The sequence below is a fragment of the Rhinoraja longicauda genome, chromosome 27 (genome assembly GCF_053455715.1).
Source record: "Rhinoraja longicauda isolate Sanriku21f chromosome 27, sRhiLon1.1, whole genome shotgun sequence".
Classification (NCBI taxonomy): Eukaryota; Metazoa; Chordata; class Chondrichthyes; order Rajiformes; family Arhynchobatidae; genus Rhinoraja; species Rhinoraja longicauda.
The window spans coordinates 31,163,792-31,184,653 of record NC_135979.1 but is presented as its reverse complement, the minus strand read 5'-3'; the positions used below and the strand labels follow the sequence as shown (position 1 = coordinate 31,184,653).

At 46.3% G+C, this 20,862-nt stretch overlaps 1 protein-coding gene and 1 long non-coding RNA gene across 2 annotated transcripts in view; one reads left to right on the top strand and one right to left on the bottom strand.

Annotated features, from left to right (window-relative positions):
• LOC144606679 (uncharacterized) overlaps positions 1-19,221 on the top strand; it is a 42,467-nt gene extending 23,246 nt beyond the window's left edge. The window contains exon 3 of the long non-coding RNA XR_013548971.1: positions 19,107-19,221. This is a non-coding gene — a long non-coding RNA (uncharacterized LOC144606679). The remainder of the gene's footprint in view (positions 1-19,106) is intronic.
• The window catches only part of LOC144606678 (endoribonuclease ZC3H12A-like), a 29,206-nt gene continuing 17,736 nt past the window's right edge, over positions 9,393-20,862 (bottom strand). The window contains exons 4-6 of the mRNA XM_078422980.1: positions 16,346-16,580; positions 11,325-11,431; positions 9,393-10,523 (exon numbers count right to left, since the gene is read on the bottom strand). Coding sequence (XP_078279106.1) covers positions 9,529-10,523; positions 11,325-11,431; positions 16,346-16,580 — 1,337 coding nt within the window. The 3' untranslated portion in view covers positions 9,393-9,528. The remainder of the gene's footprint in view (positions 10,524-11,324; positions 11,432-16,345; positions 16,581-20,862) is intronic.

The following is a 20,862-nucleotide window of genomic DNA, read 5'->3' as shown; positions in this document are numbered from 1 at the left end:
GTCTGCAACGACCAGCGATGCCCGCACACCAGCACACGCGAGGGACAATCTTACATTTTACACCAAGCCAATTAACCTACAAACCTGTAGGTCTTTGGAATGTGGGAAGAAACTGAAGATCTCAGAGAAAACCCATGCAGGTCACGGGGAGACAGCACCCGTAGTCAGGATTGAACCCGGGTCTCCGGTGCTGTGAGGCAGCAACTCTACCGCTGCACCACCAGTGACTTGGTGAATCCAACAGCTGGTAATCTTTGGAGAAAATGCATGGGTGACGTTTCGGGTCGGGTCCCAACCCAAAATGACAGCCATCCTATTTCTCCAGAGATGCTGCCTAATCCACTGAGTTACTCCAACACCTTGCGTCTATCTTTGATCTAAACCAGCATCTGCAATTCCTTGATTCTATAGCTAGTAATCTTTTATTGGGGAGAGAGGGGAATGGGTCGGAGTAGGGTGGGAGATGGTGGGGTACATTTCAAAAGGACCCGGTGTGTTTATATCTGGTCACAGACCCAAAACATTGATTCTTTCTCCTTCCATAGTTGCTGCCCGACCTGCTGAGACTTCTCAGCATTTTAGATTTTTAGGGTTAGATTTAGAGATACAGCGCAGAAACAGGCCCTTCGGCCCACCGGGTCCGCGCCGCCCAGCGATCCCCACACATTAACACTATCCTACACCCACTAGGGACAATTTTTACATTTGCCCAGCCAATTAACCTACAAATTTTCATTTTTTGTTTCCGATAATCAGAAACTGCAGGGTTTTTTGATCGGTTTTCATATTCATTTACATGAAAGGAATGCTAAAAATAATGAAAAATAAAAGGAAAAGAAACCAGATGTTTCCTGCAGCTTTCTTTTGACTCATAGAAACATAAAATCCAGGTGCAGGAGAAGACCATTCGGCCCTTTGAGCCAGCACCACCATTCATTGTGATCATGGCTGATCGTTCACAATCAATAACCCGTGCCTGCCTTCTCCCCATATCCCTTGATTCCACTAGCCCCTAGAGCTCTATCCAACTCTCTCTTAAATCCATCCAGTGATTTGGCCTCCACTGCCCTCTGTGGCAGAGAATTCCACAAATTCACAACTCTCTGGGTGAGAAAGTTTCTTCTCACCTCAGTTTTAAATGGCCTCCCTTTTATGCTAAGACTGTGGCCCCTGGTTCTGGACTCGCCCAACATTGGGAACATTTTTCCTGCATCGAGTTTGCCCAGTCCTTTTATAATTTTATATGTTTTTATAAGATCCCCTCTCATCCTTCTAAACTCCAGTGAGTACAAGCCTAGTCTTTTCAATCTTTCCTCTTATGACAGTCCCACCATCCCAGGGATCAATCTCGTGAACCTACGCTGCACTGCCTCAATTACAATTACTTCCTCAAATTAGGACACCAAAACTGTACGCAATATTCTGTACACAAGACTCTTGTAACTCAAACACTTTCCAAAGCAAAGAGAGAATTAATTTCATGCACTAAAATAGAGGTTTTATTGACCAAGTTTGCCCGGTGGCGCAGCGGTAGAGTTGCTGCCTTACAGAGCTAGAGTTCCGGGTTCCATTTCGACTAAGGGTGCTATCTGTACGGAGTTTGTACGTTCTCCCCGTGACACATGGGTTTTCACCAGGGTCTCTGGTTTCCTCCCACACTCCAGAAATGGACAGAATTGTAGGTTAATTGGCTTGGTATAATTGTAAATTTTTCGCTGGTGTGCAGGGGTCGCTGGTTGGAGTGGGGGGTGGTGAATCTGTGGAATTCTTTGCCACAGAAGGATGTGGACGCCAAGTCAGTGGATATTTTTAAGGCAGGGATAGGTAGATTCTTGATTAGTACAGGTGTCAGATGTTATGGGGAAAAGGCAGGAGCATGGGGTTAGGAGGGAGAGATAGATCAGCCATGATTGAATGACTCTAGATGCGATAAACAAAGCATAATCACACAGAAATGATGCAATACTACTGGGTAGTTTACCTGCAGTTTCGATTAATTCAATGGAAATAAAATTGGATTAATCAACTAGCCATTCAACACATGACACACTGGTCAACCTGAGGAGCACCTTCAGCAACAGACTGGTCCCACCAAGATGCAGCACAGAACGATCGCCACAGGAGATCCTTCTACCGTGCGGCTACCAAACTGTACAACTCCTCCCTCTTCTGTCGTGGGGTAGATTGAGACTGAGACTGAGACTGAGACTGAGACTGAGACTGAGACTGACTCCCCCCCTACCCCCCCCCCCCCCCCCCCCCACGTTCCCAATCCTTTCCACCCATCACTTTAATTTCATGTATTTTGTGTTTTGGTGTTTTATGACTGCTGGCAGATCAATTTCCCTCCTGGGATGAATACATTTCTATCGTATTGTATCGTATCGTATTGTATCGTAGGAGACAGACACAAACCGCTGGAGTAACTCAGCGGGTCAGGCAGCATGGCATGGGTGGAGGGAATGGATAGATGATGTTTCGGGGCGGGATACTCCTTCGTACATAGCAATGGGAGGGGGAGAAAGCTGGAAAACCCTGTCCACCTGGTGGGGGGGGGGGGGGGGGGGAGGGAGGGATACCTGAGCGGTAGAGTTGCTGCCTTAAAGCGAATGCAGCGCCGGAGACCCGGGTTCCATCCTGACTACGGGTGCTGTCTGTACGGAGTTTGTACGTTCTCCCCGTGACCTGCATGGGTTTTCTCTGAAATCTTCGGTTTCCTCCCACACTCCAAAGACGTACAGGTTTGTAGGTTAATTGGCTTGGTAAATGTAAAAATTGTCCCTAGTGGGTATAGGACAGTGTTAATGTGCGGGGATCACTGGTCGGTGCGGACCCGATGGGCCGAAAGGGCCTGTTTCTGTGCTGTATCTCTAAACTAAACTAAACTATTCCTTCCACAGATGCTGCCTGACCCGCTGAGTTACTCCAGCACTTTAGCGTTTTCTCAAGCATCTGCGGTTCCATGTGTCTGCAGTGTTATTCCAGTGCTTTACAATAGGAGTCCAGCATTAGTTATGGTCAGTGCCACTGCATGGATGAAATCTGTCTGGTATTTGGACAGAGAAGCAGCTACAAGTTGAGGAACCTACTGAAGCAAACGTTCGGCTGCCTGAGGAGCTCAGCGGTTGAGCAATGGGGATGGTCAATGCTTTGTTTCCACATTGTGCATCGGAACTGAGAACACAGTGACCGTCGCAGTCATCGAGGTAGTGGAGAAAGCGTCGAAGAAATATGCCAGCATAGGCTTAGATCGAGTCTAAATGTAGAAACAATGAACTACAGATGCTGGTTAATACACACAAGGACACAAGGTGCCTGAGTCACTCAGCAGGTCAGGCAGTATCTCTGGAGAATATGGATAGGCGATGTTGTGGGTCGGGACCCTTCTTCAGACTTGTTATAGTGGGGGGTTGGGGGGGGGGGGGAGAAAACTGGAGAAGGGGGGAGGCCGGACAGAACGTGGCAAGTGGTTGAAGCAAAGGCCAGAGACAAGAAAGGAAGGTGTGAGGAGGTGAGTGGAGGGGAGAAATAGGCAGGAGTCCTAGTGGGACCCAGGGGAGGGAAGAACATTGGGAAAAGAGAGGGAGGGGGGTTGTGGGGAGAGGTGGGGGGGGGGGCTTAATGAGGGGTTACTTAAAATTGGAGAATTCAATGTTCATACCATGCTATAACAACATTTAAATGCATTTGGACAGACACATGGACAGGAAAGGTTGAGAGGAAAGGTCGAGAGGCTGACGTTGATGGGCATCTGGGTTTGCATCGGCAAGTTGGGCCGAAGATATTCCATAGGTAGACACAACACGCTGGAGTAACTCAGTCGAGATAGTTGCAGGAGTCAGTAGTTTGTAATGGACGTCAGTTGATAGTCTACTTCCTGTGATGGAGATGGTGAGATCAAGAGAGGGGAGGGAGGCATCCGAGATGGTCCAGGTGAATTGGAAAGATGGCTGGAAGATAGTGGTTGTTAATAATGTCCATGTTCTGTATGGGTGCAGGCCGTAGCACTGATGTAGTCGTCAATGTAACAGGGGTAGAGTTCGGGGATGGGGCCGGTGTACTCCTGTAACAGGGATTGTTCGACGTGCCCTACAAAGAGGCAGGCAGAGCTGGGGCCCATGCGGGTGCCCAGAGCGACGAAGAGGGAGGAGTAGTAGGAGTTGTTAACGGTGAGGACCAGCTCCGCTAGGTGGAGGACAGTGTGTGTAGAGGGATATTGGCTGGTTCTGTGGTCATGATAGAAACGGAGGGCCTTAAGGCCTTTCTGGTGGGGGATAGAGGAGCAGAGCGACTGAATGTATTTTAGTAAAGATGAGGAAATGAGGGCCTGGAAACTGAAAGTTACTAAAGAGTCGAAGGGCGTGTGAAGTGATGCCAGGAAATGGAACGTTACTAGAGGCCTGGGAACCGTGTTCGGGGCTGTTACCATGCTGTGTGACTCTATAACTATAGTAACAGAGCAACGTCTTTGTGCAATATAGTTCCCCAGCTTTAAAGTCATAAACTATAAATCATTTAAAATCATTCCTTACATTCACTCTTCGCTACAGCTCATTTAATATTTGTACTGGGAACAGTAAATTCTTCCATTTAATAGCACATTACCTATTACTTCACCACGGCACGATCAAACAAAAACTGATCCCACGCTACATGTACAGGTAACATAAGGTCAGTGATAGAGGCAGAATTGGGCCATTCAGCCCATCAAGTCTACTCTGCCATTCAATCATGGCTAACCTATCTCTCCCTCCTAACCCCATTCTCCTGCTTTCTCCCCATAACCTCTGACACCCGTACTAATCAGGATTCTATTTATCTATGCCTTAAAAATATCCACTGACTTGGCCTCCACAGCCGTCTGGCAAAGAATTCCACAGATTCAGTACCCTCTGACTAAAGAAATTTCACCTCATCTCCTTCCTAAAAGAACTTCCTTTAATTCTATGACCTCTAGTCCTAGACTCTCCCACGAGTGGAAGCTCTTCTCCACATCCATTCTATCCAAGCCTTTCACTGTTCTGTATGTTTCAATGAGATTCTCCCACTCATTCCTCTAAACGAGCCACAACTTATGCGTCTATATGGAGTTTGTACGTTCACCTGTGACCACGTGTGTTTTCTCCGGGTGCTCCGGTTTCCTCCCACATTCCAAAGACGCACGGGTTTGTAGGTTAATTGGATTCTGCAAATTACAGATGCGTTGTGAAAAGCATTTTATTGGGATGCATCACAACATGGTTTGGGAACAGCTCCATCCAAGACCGCAAGAAATCGCAGAGAATTGTGGACGCAGCCCAGACCATCACACAAACCAACCTCCCTTCCATTGAAGATAGACACAAAATGCTGGAGTAACTCAGCGGGACAGGCAGCATCTCTGGATAGAAAGAATGGGTGGCATTTCAGGCCGAGAACCTTCTTCAGACTGAGAGTCAAGGGCCAGTCCCACTTAGGCGATTTTAAGGCGACTGTCGGCGATTAGGCTGTCGCCGACAGTTCACCGGGGTGTCGCGGGCATGATCGTGAGGAGTCTTCCAAGAATCGTAGTGGATCTCGGCGCGTCACTGAGAAATCAAACGGTTTGAACTTTCTCGGCGACAGCTGGCTTGTCGCCAGGTATCGTTACTTATTGCGGGCACTGTCGCCAGCGCGGCCCTCGTATCATATCATATCATCATATATATACAGCCGGAAACAGGCCTTTTCGGCCCTCCAAGTCCGTGCCGCCCAGTGATCCCCGTACATTAACACTATCCTACACCCACTAGGGACAATTTTTACATTTACCCAGCCAATTAACCTACATACCTGTACGTCTTTGGAGTGTGGGAGGAAACCGAAGATCTCGGAGAAAACCCACGCAGGTCACGGGGAGAACGTACAAACTCCTTACAGTGCAGCACCCATAGTCAGGATCGAACCTGAGTCTCCGGCGCTGCATTCGCTGTAAAACAGCAACTCTACCGCTGCGCTACCGTGCCGCCCTCGTAGCTGCGGCTTGCATGCAGTCCGTTTGTCTTTTGTGTTTTTTGTTGTTTTTTCTCTTAATTGTAGTGTTTAGATATTATGTAGTATTTTTTTGTGGTTGTGTGTTATGTGTGGGGGGGGGGGGGGGGGGAACTGTAAAATTGTCTCTTCCGAACGGAGACCCGACCTTTTTTCTGGGTTGTGTCGCCGTTCCCGCTTCGGCCTCCCATCGGCCAAACACCTGGAGCTGGTGGCCTCCACCTGGGACCACCTGGTGTGAAAACTAGAGATCAAAATGGACAAAGCTCAAGGAAAATGTAGAAAGGATCATTGTTAGTCAGGGGTAGGTGACAACGAGGCACACAATGTAAAATATAATCAGATGGACAGTCAGACTGGCCAGAGGTCTAGGATGGCGGAGGGGTGGAGAGAGAGGGAAAGCAAGGGTTATTTGACATTAGGGAGGTCAATATTCATACCGCCAGGTTGTAAGCTGCCCATGTGAAGTATGAGGTGCTGTTCCTCCAATGTGCGTTGTGAGGCAGCAACTCTATCGCTGCGCCACCGTACCACCCATTGTCTGAGGGATGCTCCAATCCCCGTCACCAGCAGACAGGCCAGGAGAAGCAGGAGCAGCACTCTGGGCTGGGCAAAGGAGGAGCAGCGCGGTCCCAATGAGCTGGATCAACCCCGATGCACCCCGGCCCCCCCACTCCTGATAAACCCCGGGAACCAACGCAGGGGAGGAGAGGGAGAAAGAGGGAGGAAGAAGGAGGAAGGAGGAAGAGGGAGAGAATGAGTATAGAAGTTGCGAGGTCACATTGCAGTTGGATAAGACGTTGGTGAGGCCGCATTTAGAGTATTGTGTTCAGTTCTGGGCACCATGTTATAGGAAAGATGTTGTCAAGCTGGAATGGATACAGGGAAGATTTATGAGGATGTTGTCAGGACTAGAGGGTTTGAGCAATATGGAGAGGTTGTGTAGGCTGGGTCTCTATTCCTTGGAGGGCAGGAGGATGAGGGGTGATCTTATTGAGGTGTATAAAATCATGATAGGAATAGATCGGGTAGATGCACAGAATGTCTTGCCCAGAGTAGGGCAATCGAGGACCAGAGGACATAGGTTGAAGGTGACGGGGAAAAGATTTAATAGGAATCTGAGGGGTAGCGTTTTCATCCAAAGGGTGGTGGGTGCATAGAACAAGCTGCCAGAGGAGGTAGTTGTGGCTGGGACTATCCCAACATTTAAGAAACAATTAGACAGGTACATGGATAGAACAGGTTTAGAGAGATGGACCAAATGCAGGTAGGTGGGACTAGCATAGCTGGGACATGTTGGCTGCTGTAGGCCGTAGGTCCTGTTTCCACACTGTATGGACTCATAATCTTGCAACATCATTCACCGACCGGGCAGATTTTCTCCTTTTCATGACTGGCCAATTTTGGCATAAAATCTTCATGCAATAAATGCGACACAACTTGCTGAAGGGTTGACCTGAAACGTCACCCATTCCTTCTCTCCAGAGACGCTGCCTGTCTCGCTGAGTTACTCCAGCATTTTGTGTCTGTCTTTGTTTGCCTTCAAAAACACGTTTTGTAATAATAAGCAAATATTCGGAGCGAAATAGGGCAGCATGTTGGCGCAACGGTAGAGTTGCTGCCTTACAGCACTTGAAGCGCCGGAGACCCGGGTTCAATCCCGACTATGGGTGCTGTCTGTACAGAGTTGGTACGCTCTTCCCGTGACTGCGTGGATTTTCTCCGAGATCTTTGGTTTTCTTACACACTCCGAAGACGTACAGGTTTGTAGGGTTAATTGGCTTGGTGTAAGTGTAAATTGTCCCTAGTGTGTATGGGATAGAGTTAATGTGCGGGGATCGCTGATCGGCATGGACTCGGTGTGCTGAAGGGTTGTTTCTGTGCTGTATCTCTAAACTAAAACTAATGAAACATGCACATAAAAAAAGACAAGAATACAAAATATTCCCATGTTATAACTTCTTTAATATAAGCAGTTTGCTTAACTAGAACAAAACCATTACATATGATTTTGTAAATCTGAATTGTTCAAATGCCACCTCAGACAAGTCAATAACTCTACACATAATCAGACTGGCACATGGTGCCAATGTGGCCAACTTTAATTTGCCCTTCAGCCATGACTGCAGAATCGGCTTCAAATCCAACTATTAACTCATTGGAGATGGTGAATTAGGAATCAGTAAAGGTACAATATGTACTAACATATCCAGCTCATGGGTAAATAGTTTCACATTGGCAACTTAAGCTCCAACTTTACACAATCTTACGCTAAGACCCATAAGTCAAAATTTTTTTTTTTCAAACATCGGTTACAAACAATTCACAATGTGTGTAGAAACATTTTACAAATCCTGCACATCCTCAAATGGAATCAGCAACATGTTTAGAGGTACAAAATATACAAAAAACCTAAAGGTCTGTAACTGTCCTGAGTTTTCTCAATACAGGAGTTAGCAACACTGACCAGAAATGTATGGATTACAGTATGTACCGTATATACACAATACATTCTTCACCAGTTGGCACACACAACTTAAGCATGTTGCAATTTTCACCACACAGTATACACCAACACACAATGTATTTATGTACTTCAAGTACATACCATAAACTATATACAGATAACAATATGTACAGTACAGATTTATGCATGTGCAATACCTATTTACAGTGCAAAACAATTATATTCTGCAGTTTACAACATAAATCACTGGGCTTAAATCTACAAAACACTAATCTGATAAAATCCTTTAAAATCTTCTGTATTTCAAAATGATTCTAAATAAATCACCAAATTATAAAACTCAGGGGCGTTTTGGAAATAATGAAACTTTTACCAGTGTATTATGTATCAAAGTAAAGTAGTACTGCAGAGCGTGAAACATTAAATGGGCAAAACTCCAACAGAAAGTATTTTGAATGAACTCCTCCCCAGGGAATACTACAATAAAATCAGGCGGCGCAGCGGTAGAGTTGCTGCCTCACAGCGCCAGAGACCCGGGTTCGATCCTGACTACGGGTGCTGTCCGTACGGAGTTTGTACATTCTCCCCGTGACCGTGTGGGTTTTCCCCGGGATCTCCGGTTTTCTCCCACACTCCAAAGACGTACAGGTTTGTGGGTTAATTGGCTTTGATAAAGATTGTGAACTGTCCGTACTGTGTGTGCGATAGTGCTAGTGTACGGGGTGATCGCTGCCTGGCCCAGACTCCGTGGGCCGAAGGGCCTGTTTCGCCTAACCAAACTAAACTCGCCTAATCAAACCAGTTCTAAAACTACTTGATTTCAAGAATTTATACAATCATTTTTAAGCATGTGAACACAAGCAGTGAATCTATTGGATTTGCATTACTAATTGTATTAATCACAACTTGGGTTGATTCATACGTTTTGTAATCATGTACTGTCGTTCCGCTGACTGGTTCGCACGCAACAAAAGCTTTGCACTGTACCTCGGCACACGTGACAATAAACTAAACTGACACTGAATCGTTTTGCTAATTCTTCACATTAAGCACTAGGGTCTTCGGTTTTTATACATCAGAATGCTGGCGGCCAGCTCCTGGGGGTCGAGAAGCTGTGGGTGTTGCTTCATGACAGTATCAACCAGGTGGGGTTGGAAGATGGCACACAGCTTCATGCGCACGCTCTCCCGCTCCTCCCCGCATTGGTCCCGTGCTGCCCACTGGCCGCCCGGCCAGTAGGGCTCCACAGCTTGCCGGTCTCCTCTGCTCACTGACCAAGCGTGAGGGTCAGGGAGGCTCTGCGACCTGCTGTTGGTTGAGGGGAGGTGCGAGTCGGGCCAGCAACCAGGAGCTCGTTGGGAAGCTGGTGAGTTGTACTCGTTAGACAGACTGAAGTGTGGCTGGACTGCTACTCTGCCCAGAGGCACACAGCACCCAGAGACAGTGGCTGAATTTTGTGTGGGGTAACTATAGTGGCCTAATGAAGCCCTTGAGTCATGAGAGTGGTAGCTGTACTGATGATGGTCTAAACTGTGGCGGTGTAAATAATATTGCTCATTGCTGCTAGGATATGGTTCATTGTGACTATGGGATCTAGAAGGCCACATCTCAGGGTGTTCTTTCTCGAAAGAGGCGAAGCCTTCATCGTAACTTTTCTGCAAGCTTGAGCAGGTTGAGCTGCTGATGCTGTTGTCAAACGCCAGATGCTGTAGCTCTGAGCTCATGTTGATGGGTGCGTCGTTGGTCAGGGCAGGTCCTTTCATCATCCCATTGGACTCTCCAGCCACATCGTTCTGCTTTGGGTATTGCCAGTCCGAACTATGTTTCTGCGATGAGCCGATCTCCCCCTGGTTAAATGCTCCGCTGTCAGAATAGGGCAACCTCTTTTGCACGCTGGCCTTTTTCTCCTCTCTGCTCCCAGTGTTGATGTTCTTGGTTGGAGAAGCCCTGGCCGTGGCCCGCAGCTCGTCCGCCACCGAACGCTGAGGCTGGTTGACCCGCTCCGGGTGGTAAAACTTGCACTTGATTCCATACGTGCACTTCTTACCTGTAACAAAAGAAGGGAAGATTAATGTATGGAACAAGACTTCAGCTTTGGATCCCCCTCCTTTGACAGGTCCATCTCTTGACCAAAAGATGGACACAAAGTGCTGGAGTAGCTCGGTGGGTCAGGCAACATCTCTGGAGAAAAACGACGGGTGTTGTTTCAGTTTGGATCACGTCTAAAGAAGGGTCCCAACTCAAAACGTGGTCCATCCATCCTTTTTGAATTGCAATTCCAATAGAAAATAATCAATAAATGGAAAGGCCGGTTATTCAATAATTGTTATTGAATAACCGGGCGTGATAAGGAATTGTATTGTGAAGGATGGTTGCTGCTCTGGCCCTTCAAGATGTACCCAGGGTTGATTTAGACCTTGTCCATGGCATTATCTTTAAATCAGAAATAGATCCCAGTTTTTCCAAGGTTTCAAGCAACCATCTTGTGTAAGCAGAGGCCATTTCATTGAACACTTGGTCTGAGTGTCCCGCCTTGACTTCATGGACCAACTGGCCTCATTCACCTCATGCAACTTTGCACTTACGAACAGTGACAGAGGGTTGATTTAGACTTTAAATCCAGGGTATGATCTTGGTGTAATCTCAATTAGCCAGAGATCCCTGCCCTCCCTCCAGAAAGTGAACCTGGAACTAAATCTCTTCAGGAAATGGGTGTCTGAAGATAGGTCTCGACCTGAAACGATACCCATCCCTTCTCTTCCTTCCCTCCAGAAGTGTCCCGCTGAGTTCCTCCAGCTTTTTGTGCCTCTCTTCAGGAAATGCTCAGAGCATGCCACAGAGTACTCACCATAGGGGCAATGTTGCCGTTTCTGCTCTGGGATGAAGGGATTTATTCGGAGAAAGTTATCGAGACTGGGCCCATGACGTCCAAGGGGATCATCCGGTGGCATGAACCTGTGCAACACAACAAACCCCACATCAGAAATGATCAGACACAGGCAGGAGGTTAACAATCATCTGGTGACTTTAACCTGCTGAGAGAGAAAATGTGGACTCTTTTCTTTCAGTGGATAGCAGGCAGACAAAAGCTTTTCACTGTGCATGACATTTCACTGTGCACGTGACGTTTCACCGCGCACGTGACGTTTCACCGCGCACGTGACGATTCACCGTGCACGTGACGATTCACCGCGCACGTGATGTTTCACCGCGCACGTGACATTTCACCGCGCACGTGACGTTTCACCGCGCACGTGACGATTCACTGTACACGTGACATTATACTAAACTAAAAGATGCTGGACATGCAATGGAAGGCATTTAAAGATCGCATGGATCGCATGGATGAACTACAACAATTGTTCACCCCAGTTTGGCAAAAGAACAAACCAGGAAAGGTAGTGCATCCGTGGCTAACAAGGGAAATCAAGGATAGTATTAAAACAAAAGATGAAGCATATAAATTAGCCAGAAAAAGTATCATACCAGAGGACTGGGAGAAATTCAGAGTCCAGCAGAGGAGGACAAAGGGCTTAATTAGGAAAGGGAAAATAGATTATGAGAGAAAACTGGCAGGGAACATAAAAACTGACTGCAAAAGCTTTTATAGATATGTAAAGAGAAAAAGACTAGTTAAGACAAATGTAGGTCCCTTGCAGTCGGAAACAGGTGAATTGATCATAGGGAACAAGGACATGGCAGACCAATTGAACAACTACATTGTTTCTGTCTTCACTAGGGAAGACATAAACAATCTGTCGGAAATAGCAGGGGACCGGGGGTCTAATGACATGGAGGAACTGAGTGAGATCCAGGTTAGTCGGGAAGTGGTGTTAGGTAAATTAAATGGATTAAAGGCAGATAAATCCCCAGGGCCAGATAGGCTGCATCCCAGAGTACTTAAGGAAGTAGCCCCAGAAATAGTGGATGCATTAGTGATAATTTTTCAAAACTCTTTAAATTCTGGAGTAGTTCCTGAGGATTGGAGGGTGGCTAATGTAACCCCACTTTTTAAAAAGGGAGGGAGAGAGAAAACGGGGAATTATAGACCAGTTAGCCTAACATCGGTAGTGGGGAAAATGCTAGAGTCAGTTATTAAAGATGTGATAGCATCACATTTGGAAAGTGGTCAAATCATCGGACAAAGTCAGCATGAATTTATGAAAGGCAAATCATGTCTGACGAATCTTATAGAATTTTTCGAGGATGTAACTAGTAGAGTGGATAAGGGAGAACCAGTCGATGTGTTATATCTGGAGTTTCAGAAGGCCTTCGACAAGGTCCCACATAGGAGATTGGTGTACAAACTTAAAGCACACGGTATTGGGGGTTCAGTGTTGAGGTGGATAGAGAATTGGTTGGCGGACAGGAAGCAAAGAGTAGGAATAGAGTATTACCTGAATGGTGGCCAATTAGGAAAAGGGGAGATGCAACGTGACCTGGGTGTCATGGTGCACCAGTCATTGAAAGCCAGCGTGCAGGTGCAGCAGGCAGTGAAGAAAGCGAATGGTATGTTAGCATTCATAGCAAGAGGATTTGAGTATAGGAGCAGGGAGGTTCTGCTGCAGTTGTACAGGGCCTTGGTGAGACCGCACCTGGAGTATTGTGTACAGTTTTGGTCTCCTAATCTGAGGAAAGACATTCTAGCCTTAGAGGGAGTACAGAGAAGGTTCACCAGATTGATCCCTGGGATGGCAGGACTTTCATATGAAGAAAGACTGGATAGACTAGGCTTATACTCGCTGGAATTTAGAAGACTGAGGGGGGATCTTATAGAAACATATAAAATTCTTAAGGGGTTGGAGAGGCTAGATGCGGGAAGATTGTTCCCGATATTGGGGAAGTCCAGAACCAGGGGTCACAGCTTAAGGAAAAGGGGGAAGTCTTTTAGGACCGAGATGAGAAAACATTTCTTCACACAAAGAGTGGAGAGTCTGTGGAATTCTCTGCCACAGAAGGTAGTTGAGGCCAGTTCATTGGCTATATTTAAGAGGGAGTTTGATGTGGCCCTTGTGGCTAAAGGGATCAGGGGGTATGGAGAGAAGGCAGGTACAGGTTACTGAGCTGGATGATCAGTCATGATCATATTGAATGGCGGTGCAGGCTCAAAGGGCCGAATGGCCTACTCCTGCACCTATTTTCTATGTTTCTATGTTTGAGATGAACAAACAACGTGCAGGACAGGAAGAGGGCTGCCCTTTGATGCAACATCAGTTTGGTTGAGTTTTATTGCCACATGTGAAGAGCAAGGTGCGGTGAAAAGCTTTTGATTCCGTGCTATCTACTCTAACAAAAGGCTACATCTGCTCCAGTTGGAGGGATTGCCCAGTCAAAGGAAACTAAGGTGGCCTTCAGTCACAGAGTCATGCAGCATGGAAACAGGCCTTCGGCCCAACTTGCCCAAGATGTCCCCCTCTGGCAATTCCACCTGCCTGCATTTGGCCCATATCCCTTTCCAAATTCTTGTCCTATTGTCTTGCATTTGTTCCTTTGTTCAGGTCTGACTGGTAAAGGAAAGGTCTCTCCCTGCTCATTTTAAGGATCCTGAATTAGATCAAATGGATAGCTTGCATCTCGTTCTCAAAAGAGTTTGAGTCCTTTGTAGCTCACAAATGCTGCAGATTGAGAATCCCACTCATTAAAGTTACAGAGGTGTTACCATGGGATACCAAAATATGCATGTCCTTTTGGGTAAAAAAGATAAAGTCACCCTGAACCAAGAGCACTTCATATCATCGAGGGTTGCGGCAGCTAAAATACTCTCTGCTCTTCACTTGTAACATCTCACTGTGATGAATTGAAACAACCAACATGCTTGGTGCAGCCAACGCCAAGGCTCTGTAGGGGAGGACCACTGTCAGGAGTCCTCCCTCTGCTGCACACTGGGGGGCAGGGTGTGCTGGGGACAAGTGCCCCTCAAACAAGGGAAGCAATGTCACCCCAGGGGCCAGATGACTGGCAGGGGTACGGGTCTAATGATGGTTTTTGGGAACACTGCCAAATACAAGGCGAATGAATGTATCCATAGCCACGGAGAATGGCTGAGGGATTTTGCACAGCTCTTGTTTTGTACATGTTTTTTCAGTCTGAATAAAGTTCATTTTGATTTTTTAAAAATTAAACAACCACAGTATAAAAAGCAGAGGGATTTGTGTCATGCTGGTCAGAGAGAGAACATGTACACTCTTTTTGTGTTGGAAGGAACTGCAGATGCTGGTTTAAGCCGAAGATAGACACAAAATGCTGGAGTAACTCAGCGGGACAGGCAGCATCTCTGGAGAGAAGGAATGGGTGACGTTTCGGGTCGAGACCCTTCTTCAGACACACTATTTTTAATGATTCTCCTGTTCTCTTTTTATGATTGACCTGTAAAATGCTACCTGGCTGCTCTCCACACAGTTGGTTGATTAACCACCAACATATTTTACCCTGCAATTTTTATAAGATGGATATATACTTCATCTTTATTCAGTTGTCTCTGAATTTGGGTGCAATTGATGAGTGCTTATTAATCATTTACTTTCAATGAATGAAAGAAATGATTGATTGGACAAGCCATTTTTGGTTCATTGAACTTCCTCTGTTCCTGCAGTTGAGCTTGCTGCAGTAATTAAAGCCGGTAAATAACTCATGAACAGGTACAGTGCAGATAAGGAGTCAAATCCACAGGCATGGCTGGAGGTCAAGTTCCTCGAGTTAACTTCATTAAGATGTTCAGACAAGTGTCCCGCATCAATAGTTTGGATGTCCACTGCCATTGTCGACCTGCACTCACTTTTCATTTCAATGGTCAATCAACTTGCCGAAGGGAACAATTAGATTAATTGCTTCATGCAAACTTTTCTTTGCTTTAAGCCTTATGCAAATGGCATTTGGATATTGAGGGAAGAAAATTGATTGCAAACATCTATTGTGGTCTTCAAATGCATTTAACACCTGTAATTCCCACCCAGGGTTTATGATTTGACTTGCAGACCACAGTGTTCAGTTATTGGAAATTAGTTTCAGCCAATTTGGTTTCAAAATGTGGTTTCTGCTAAATTTGTTCTCATCTTGAAACTTGACACCATTGAGAGCATAACAAGGCCCACCCTTGCTGGCCAATTAGCAAATGTTGGGCGCATTTTGAATTTACTTTCTAGTAACCTTATATTCCCTTCTATCTGACATTTATGCTCATCAAAACTAGTGTTCTCCAGTGACATGCATGGGGAAAATTCCAGTGAGTTTTCTTTACAGGGGAGAAACATTCCCAATCTAATTCCCAATCAAATTAGACACGAAATGCTAGAGTAACTGAATGGGTCAGGCAGCATCTCTGGAGAGAAGGAATAGGTGACGTTTCAGGCTGGAGTCTGAAGAAGAGCCTTAATCCGAAAAAAAATCATCTATTCCTTTTCTCTAGAGATGCTGCCTGACTCGCTGAGTTACTGCGGCATTTTGTGTGGATCCCAGATTTCTTTGGTCTCTAGGTTGCCCGGTGATACATTGGGCATTGATCTGGAAGGCTTCATGCACTTGAATGGCCCCTTCCTATGACAGAGGGCAATGAGAAGTTTCATGCCAATGTTAATGGACCAGCATCTGCAGTTCCTTCCTGCCTGCCTCTTCCCAATCAAATTGTTGAGGTTAAAAAGACACAAAGTGCTGGAGTAACTCAGTGGGTCAGACAGCACCTCTGGAGAACATGGATAGGTGACACTTTGTGTCGGGACCGTTCTGCAGACCTTCGATCCATGTCCTCCAGAGGTGCTGCCTGACCTGCTGAGTTACTCCAGGACTTTGTGGGATTTTTGTTGCAAACCTGCACCTGCAGTTCCTTGTGTCTAAAGTGTTGAGCTTGATGGTTTCTGGTCAAGTTCCACTTACTTGTCATTCACAAAAGAGTACATCAGCAAACGGTCTTCGATGAACTTCTTCCACTCGGGTTTCTCGGTCTGCAGGTCCCGGTAAGTGTCGTTAGAGACGATGACACCGTCCGTTTCGTACGCCAGTTTGACAATGAAGCGGTCATCGTAACAGACAATCCTCTTCCCACCAATGCGCCGCGACGGGGTGAAGACCAGTATTTTTTTCTTCTCGAGCTCTCGAAGGTAATGCTGATCTGGAGAGGCAGGGAGGAACGAGGAATTATGTTGATGGCTGAGTGAAGTGACAATGGGCAGCACAGTGGCCCAGCAGGTACAGCTGCAGTATCACAGCACTAGAGACCACAATCCAATCCTGACCTCGGGCGCTGCCTGTGTGGAGTTTGCATGTTCTCCCTTTAATCAAATGGGTTTCCTTCATGTGGTCCAGTTTCCTCCCACATCCCAAAGACGGGCGGTTTGGTGAGTTAATTGGCCTCTGCAAACTAGCCCGAGTTTGTGGGTGAGGAGTGGAATGTGGGGGGAGAGGATGGGAGTGTGGAGAGACTGAATGAGTGTAGAGGGTGATAATAGATAATAGACAATAGGTGCAGGAGGAGGCCATTCGGCCCTTCGAGCCAGCACCGCCATTCAATGTGATCATGGCTGATCATCCACAATCAGTACCCCGTTCCTGCCTTCTCCCCATACCCCCTGACTCCGCTATCCTTAAGAGCTCTATCTAGCTCTCTCTTGAAAGCATCCAGAGAATTGTCCTCCACTGCCTTCTGAGGCAGAGAATTCCACAGATTTACAACTCTCTGACTGAAAAAGTTTTTCCTCGTCTCCTTTCTAAATGGCCTACCCCTTATTCTTAAACTGTGGCCCCTGGTTCTGGACTCCCCCAACATTGGGAACATGTTTCCTGCCTCTAATATGTCCAACCCCTTAATAATCTTATATGGTCTTTGTAAAAAATGTGTATCATATCATATCATATCATATCATATATATACAGCCGGAAACAGGCCTTTTCGGCCCACCAAGTCCGTGCCGCCCAGCGATCCCCATACATTAACACTATCCTACACCCACTAGGGACAATTAAAAAAAAAAACATTTTTACCCAGCCAATTAACCTACATACCTGTACGTCTTTGGAGTGTGGGAGGAAACCGAAGATCTCGGAAAAAACCCACGCAGGTCACGGGGAGAACGTACAAACTCATTACAGTGCAGCACCCGTAGTCAGGATCAAACCTGAGTCTCCGGCGCTGCATTCGCTGTAAAGCAGCAACTCTACCGCTGCGCTACCGTGCCGCCCTTAGCATGTGGATGGGAGAGTGAGGGAACATGGAACTAATGTGGGTAAACACAAAATGCTGGAGTAACTCAGCAGGGCAGACAGCAGGTCGAGACCCGAATCATCACCCATTCCTTCTCTCCCGAGGTGCTGCCTGACCCGCTGAGTTACTCCAGCATTTTGTTTCTACCTTCGATTTAAACCAGCATACTCAGTTGTTTTCCTCCATATAGAACAATGTGAATGTGTAGTAGATGGTTGCCGTGGGGATCGGTGGGCTGCCAGGCCTGTTTCCCTGCTGCACCTTTCAATCAATCAAAGCTATGATCCTCGACACAACAGCACTATGAACTACACAGGAGTATTTCAGCAAACTATAACTCCGTTTTCTGGTAGTGTGGCTCTTTCCAACTTGTATTTGGTATTGCATATCATGAATGCAGCTGAGATAAGTGCAGAATTTTATTGTCTCTATATTTATCATGAGAAAAAATAGAAAAAGATATGTTTATGGTTCAGACATGCCTGTCTGTCATGCAAGCAGATCTAATGTGTGAGGGATTGATACGAAGACCATTTGATGTTATAAATGTTGCACGCTAAGCTAATGCTACAAACAGTTACAGTGACATCATCGTAATAGTTTATTTGGATTTCATTCATTCTCCAGGTGCAGATTACATTTTCAGTCAGCAATGAAGGGTAACAGTAACTTACCAAGTAATGTAATGGCTAGACTTAGAAAGCTGTTTTAACTTTGTAATAAATTTATTCCAGAACTGGGTCAAAGAGATTTTTTTTTAGAGATTTAGATATTTAGAGATACAGCGCAGAAACAGGCCCTTCGGCTCACCGGGTCCGCGCCGCCCAGCGATCCCCGCACACTAACACTATCCTATACCCACTAGGGACAATTTTTACATTTACCCAGTCAATTAACCTACATACCTGTACGTCTTTGGAATGTGGGAGGAAACCGAAGATCTCGGAGAAAACCCACGCAGGACACGGGGAGAACGTACAAACTCCATACATACGGCGCCCATAGTCAGGATCGAACCCGAGTCTCTGGCGCTGCATTCGCTGTAAGGCAGCAACTCTACCACTGCGCCACCGTGCCGCAGTAAACACAGAGGTTGGCCAAGTAAACACCAGAAGGGCAATGAAGAGGGATGCTGATCTCACTCAAGTCTGGGCCTGGGCCACTGTAATCAGCTGACTGGACTGCAGACCAGCAATGTAAACTAAATCCACCTTGGAGAAAACAACGCACCATTGTGGGCTCCACCTTTCCTTGATCATCGTTACTTTTTTTCATATCTTTCATACATTTGTTCCATACCTCTATAATGACCTCCTGTATCTCTCTTTTCCCTTTCCCCTGACTCTCAGAAAGTCGATAGTAAATAAAAAATGCGGCAAACTCTCAGTCTGAAGAAGGGTCTCGCCCCGAAACATCACCTATCCCTTTGCTCCACAGATGCTGCCTGACCCGCTGAGTTGCTCCAGCATTTTGGGTCTATCTTCGGGGAAAACACAGCAGGGATGAATTGGATAGACACAAAGGGCTGGAGTAACTCAGCGTGTCAGGCAGCATCTCTGGAGAAAAAGGATGGGTGAGGTCTCAGGTCGGGAGCTGGTAGAATTGGACACTGAGTGAGATGCTGGGCAGAGTGTTTGGTGGGCGGGGGATGGGAGAGGCAGGGTGGGCAAGTGTCTGACAAAGGAATGGAGAGACAAATAAAACCATAAGATTGCATTTTCTAAGCAACAAATACTGGCTTGTCTGCCAAGCGCCAGAGAATGCTGGCTGCAGCATGCACAGGGAGCATTACACACATTTGCTAACACATTTTGAGAAAGGGATCTTAAAGATGCGTTTGTACAAAGATGTGGACACTGGAAATCTATGGAGAATTCTTTCCTGATAATGCATATCAGTGTGGATTATGCCTACCCAAACCTCTCTCCTCTCATCGCAAGATGGCGCCCAACCCAGGCGGCTATTGCGTACCAGCCACAGAAGCAGATCTACAATCACATGTTACAATCGCTCCACACTCTTAAATCTCAACTCCTACAGCACCATTTCTTACTACACTGTAAATGGCTTCATGGTAATCATGTGTTGTCTTACCATTGTCCGGGCAGCACACAACAAAAGCTTTTCACTGTACCTCGCTCGGTACACGTGACAATAAACTCAACTCAATCCGGCTGGCACTTGGAAAGAAAGTGGTTGCGTTTTTACACACATTTCTGTTCTAAACTCAGGACATTACATTAAAACAAATGCATTTGATATGGAGTCACCACACTAATGCAGGAAATGTGTAACCAATATCCACAAGGCAAGCTGCCACAAGGAACAAGGGAACAGATGGCTGGAACACCAGTGTGCACAGCATTAACATTAACCAGCAGTGTAAACTCAACATTATCAAATAATTAGGCTCAGCTAATTCACCAAAACTTTTTAAAGTGTAGCACTGTGGAGTGATTAGTGTCAAGTTCATTTCACATAGAAACAAACCTTCCATTTTGTACGCGTGATCATGTACTCAGTGACAGAGGGCAGACACTTTCCTGACGTTATCCCCTGTTAGTGAAGCTATCGGATGAATCTGTTGACTCCAGGCTCATAATAACTGGGAAATCACCAAATGCTGGAGTAACTCAGCGGGACGGGCAGCATCTCTGGAGAGAAGGAATAGGTGACGTTTTGGGTCGAGACCCTTCTTCAGACTGATGTCAGTCTTACAACCTAGCGGTATAAATATTAATTTCTCTAATTTCAAGTAACCCTTGCATTCCCTCTGTCTCCGTGTCCCCCCCCACCCAGTGCTCATTTCACTGTTTGTATCCCTTCATTGTCACCTCTTCCACCGCCAACAATGGACCATTGTGGGCTCCACCTTTCCTGAGTCATCGGTGCTGGCTCTAATTTGTTCTTTGTACCCTTTCATACCTTTAGTTTTCCTCTCCCCTGACTCTCAGTCTTAAGAAGGGTCTCAACCCAAAACATCACCCATTCCTTTTTTCCAGAGATGCTGCCTGTCCCGCTGAGTTGCTCCAGTATTTTGTGTCTATCTTCGGTTTAAACCAGCAGAACCACTGGGAACGCTGATAGTTTGCTGGTAAATTTATTTCCTGTATTTTTGATGTGGTTGCACGTTGCCAAACAGAGCTGGCAATCCTTTCTTTGGAGATTCTAGTCGGGAATAAACACAAGACCA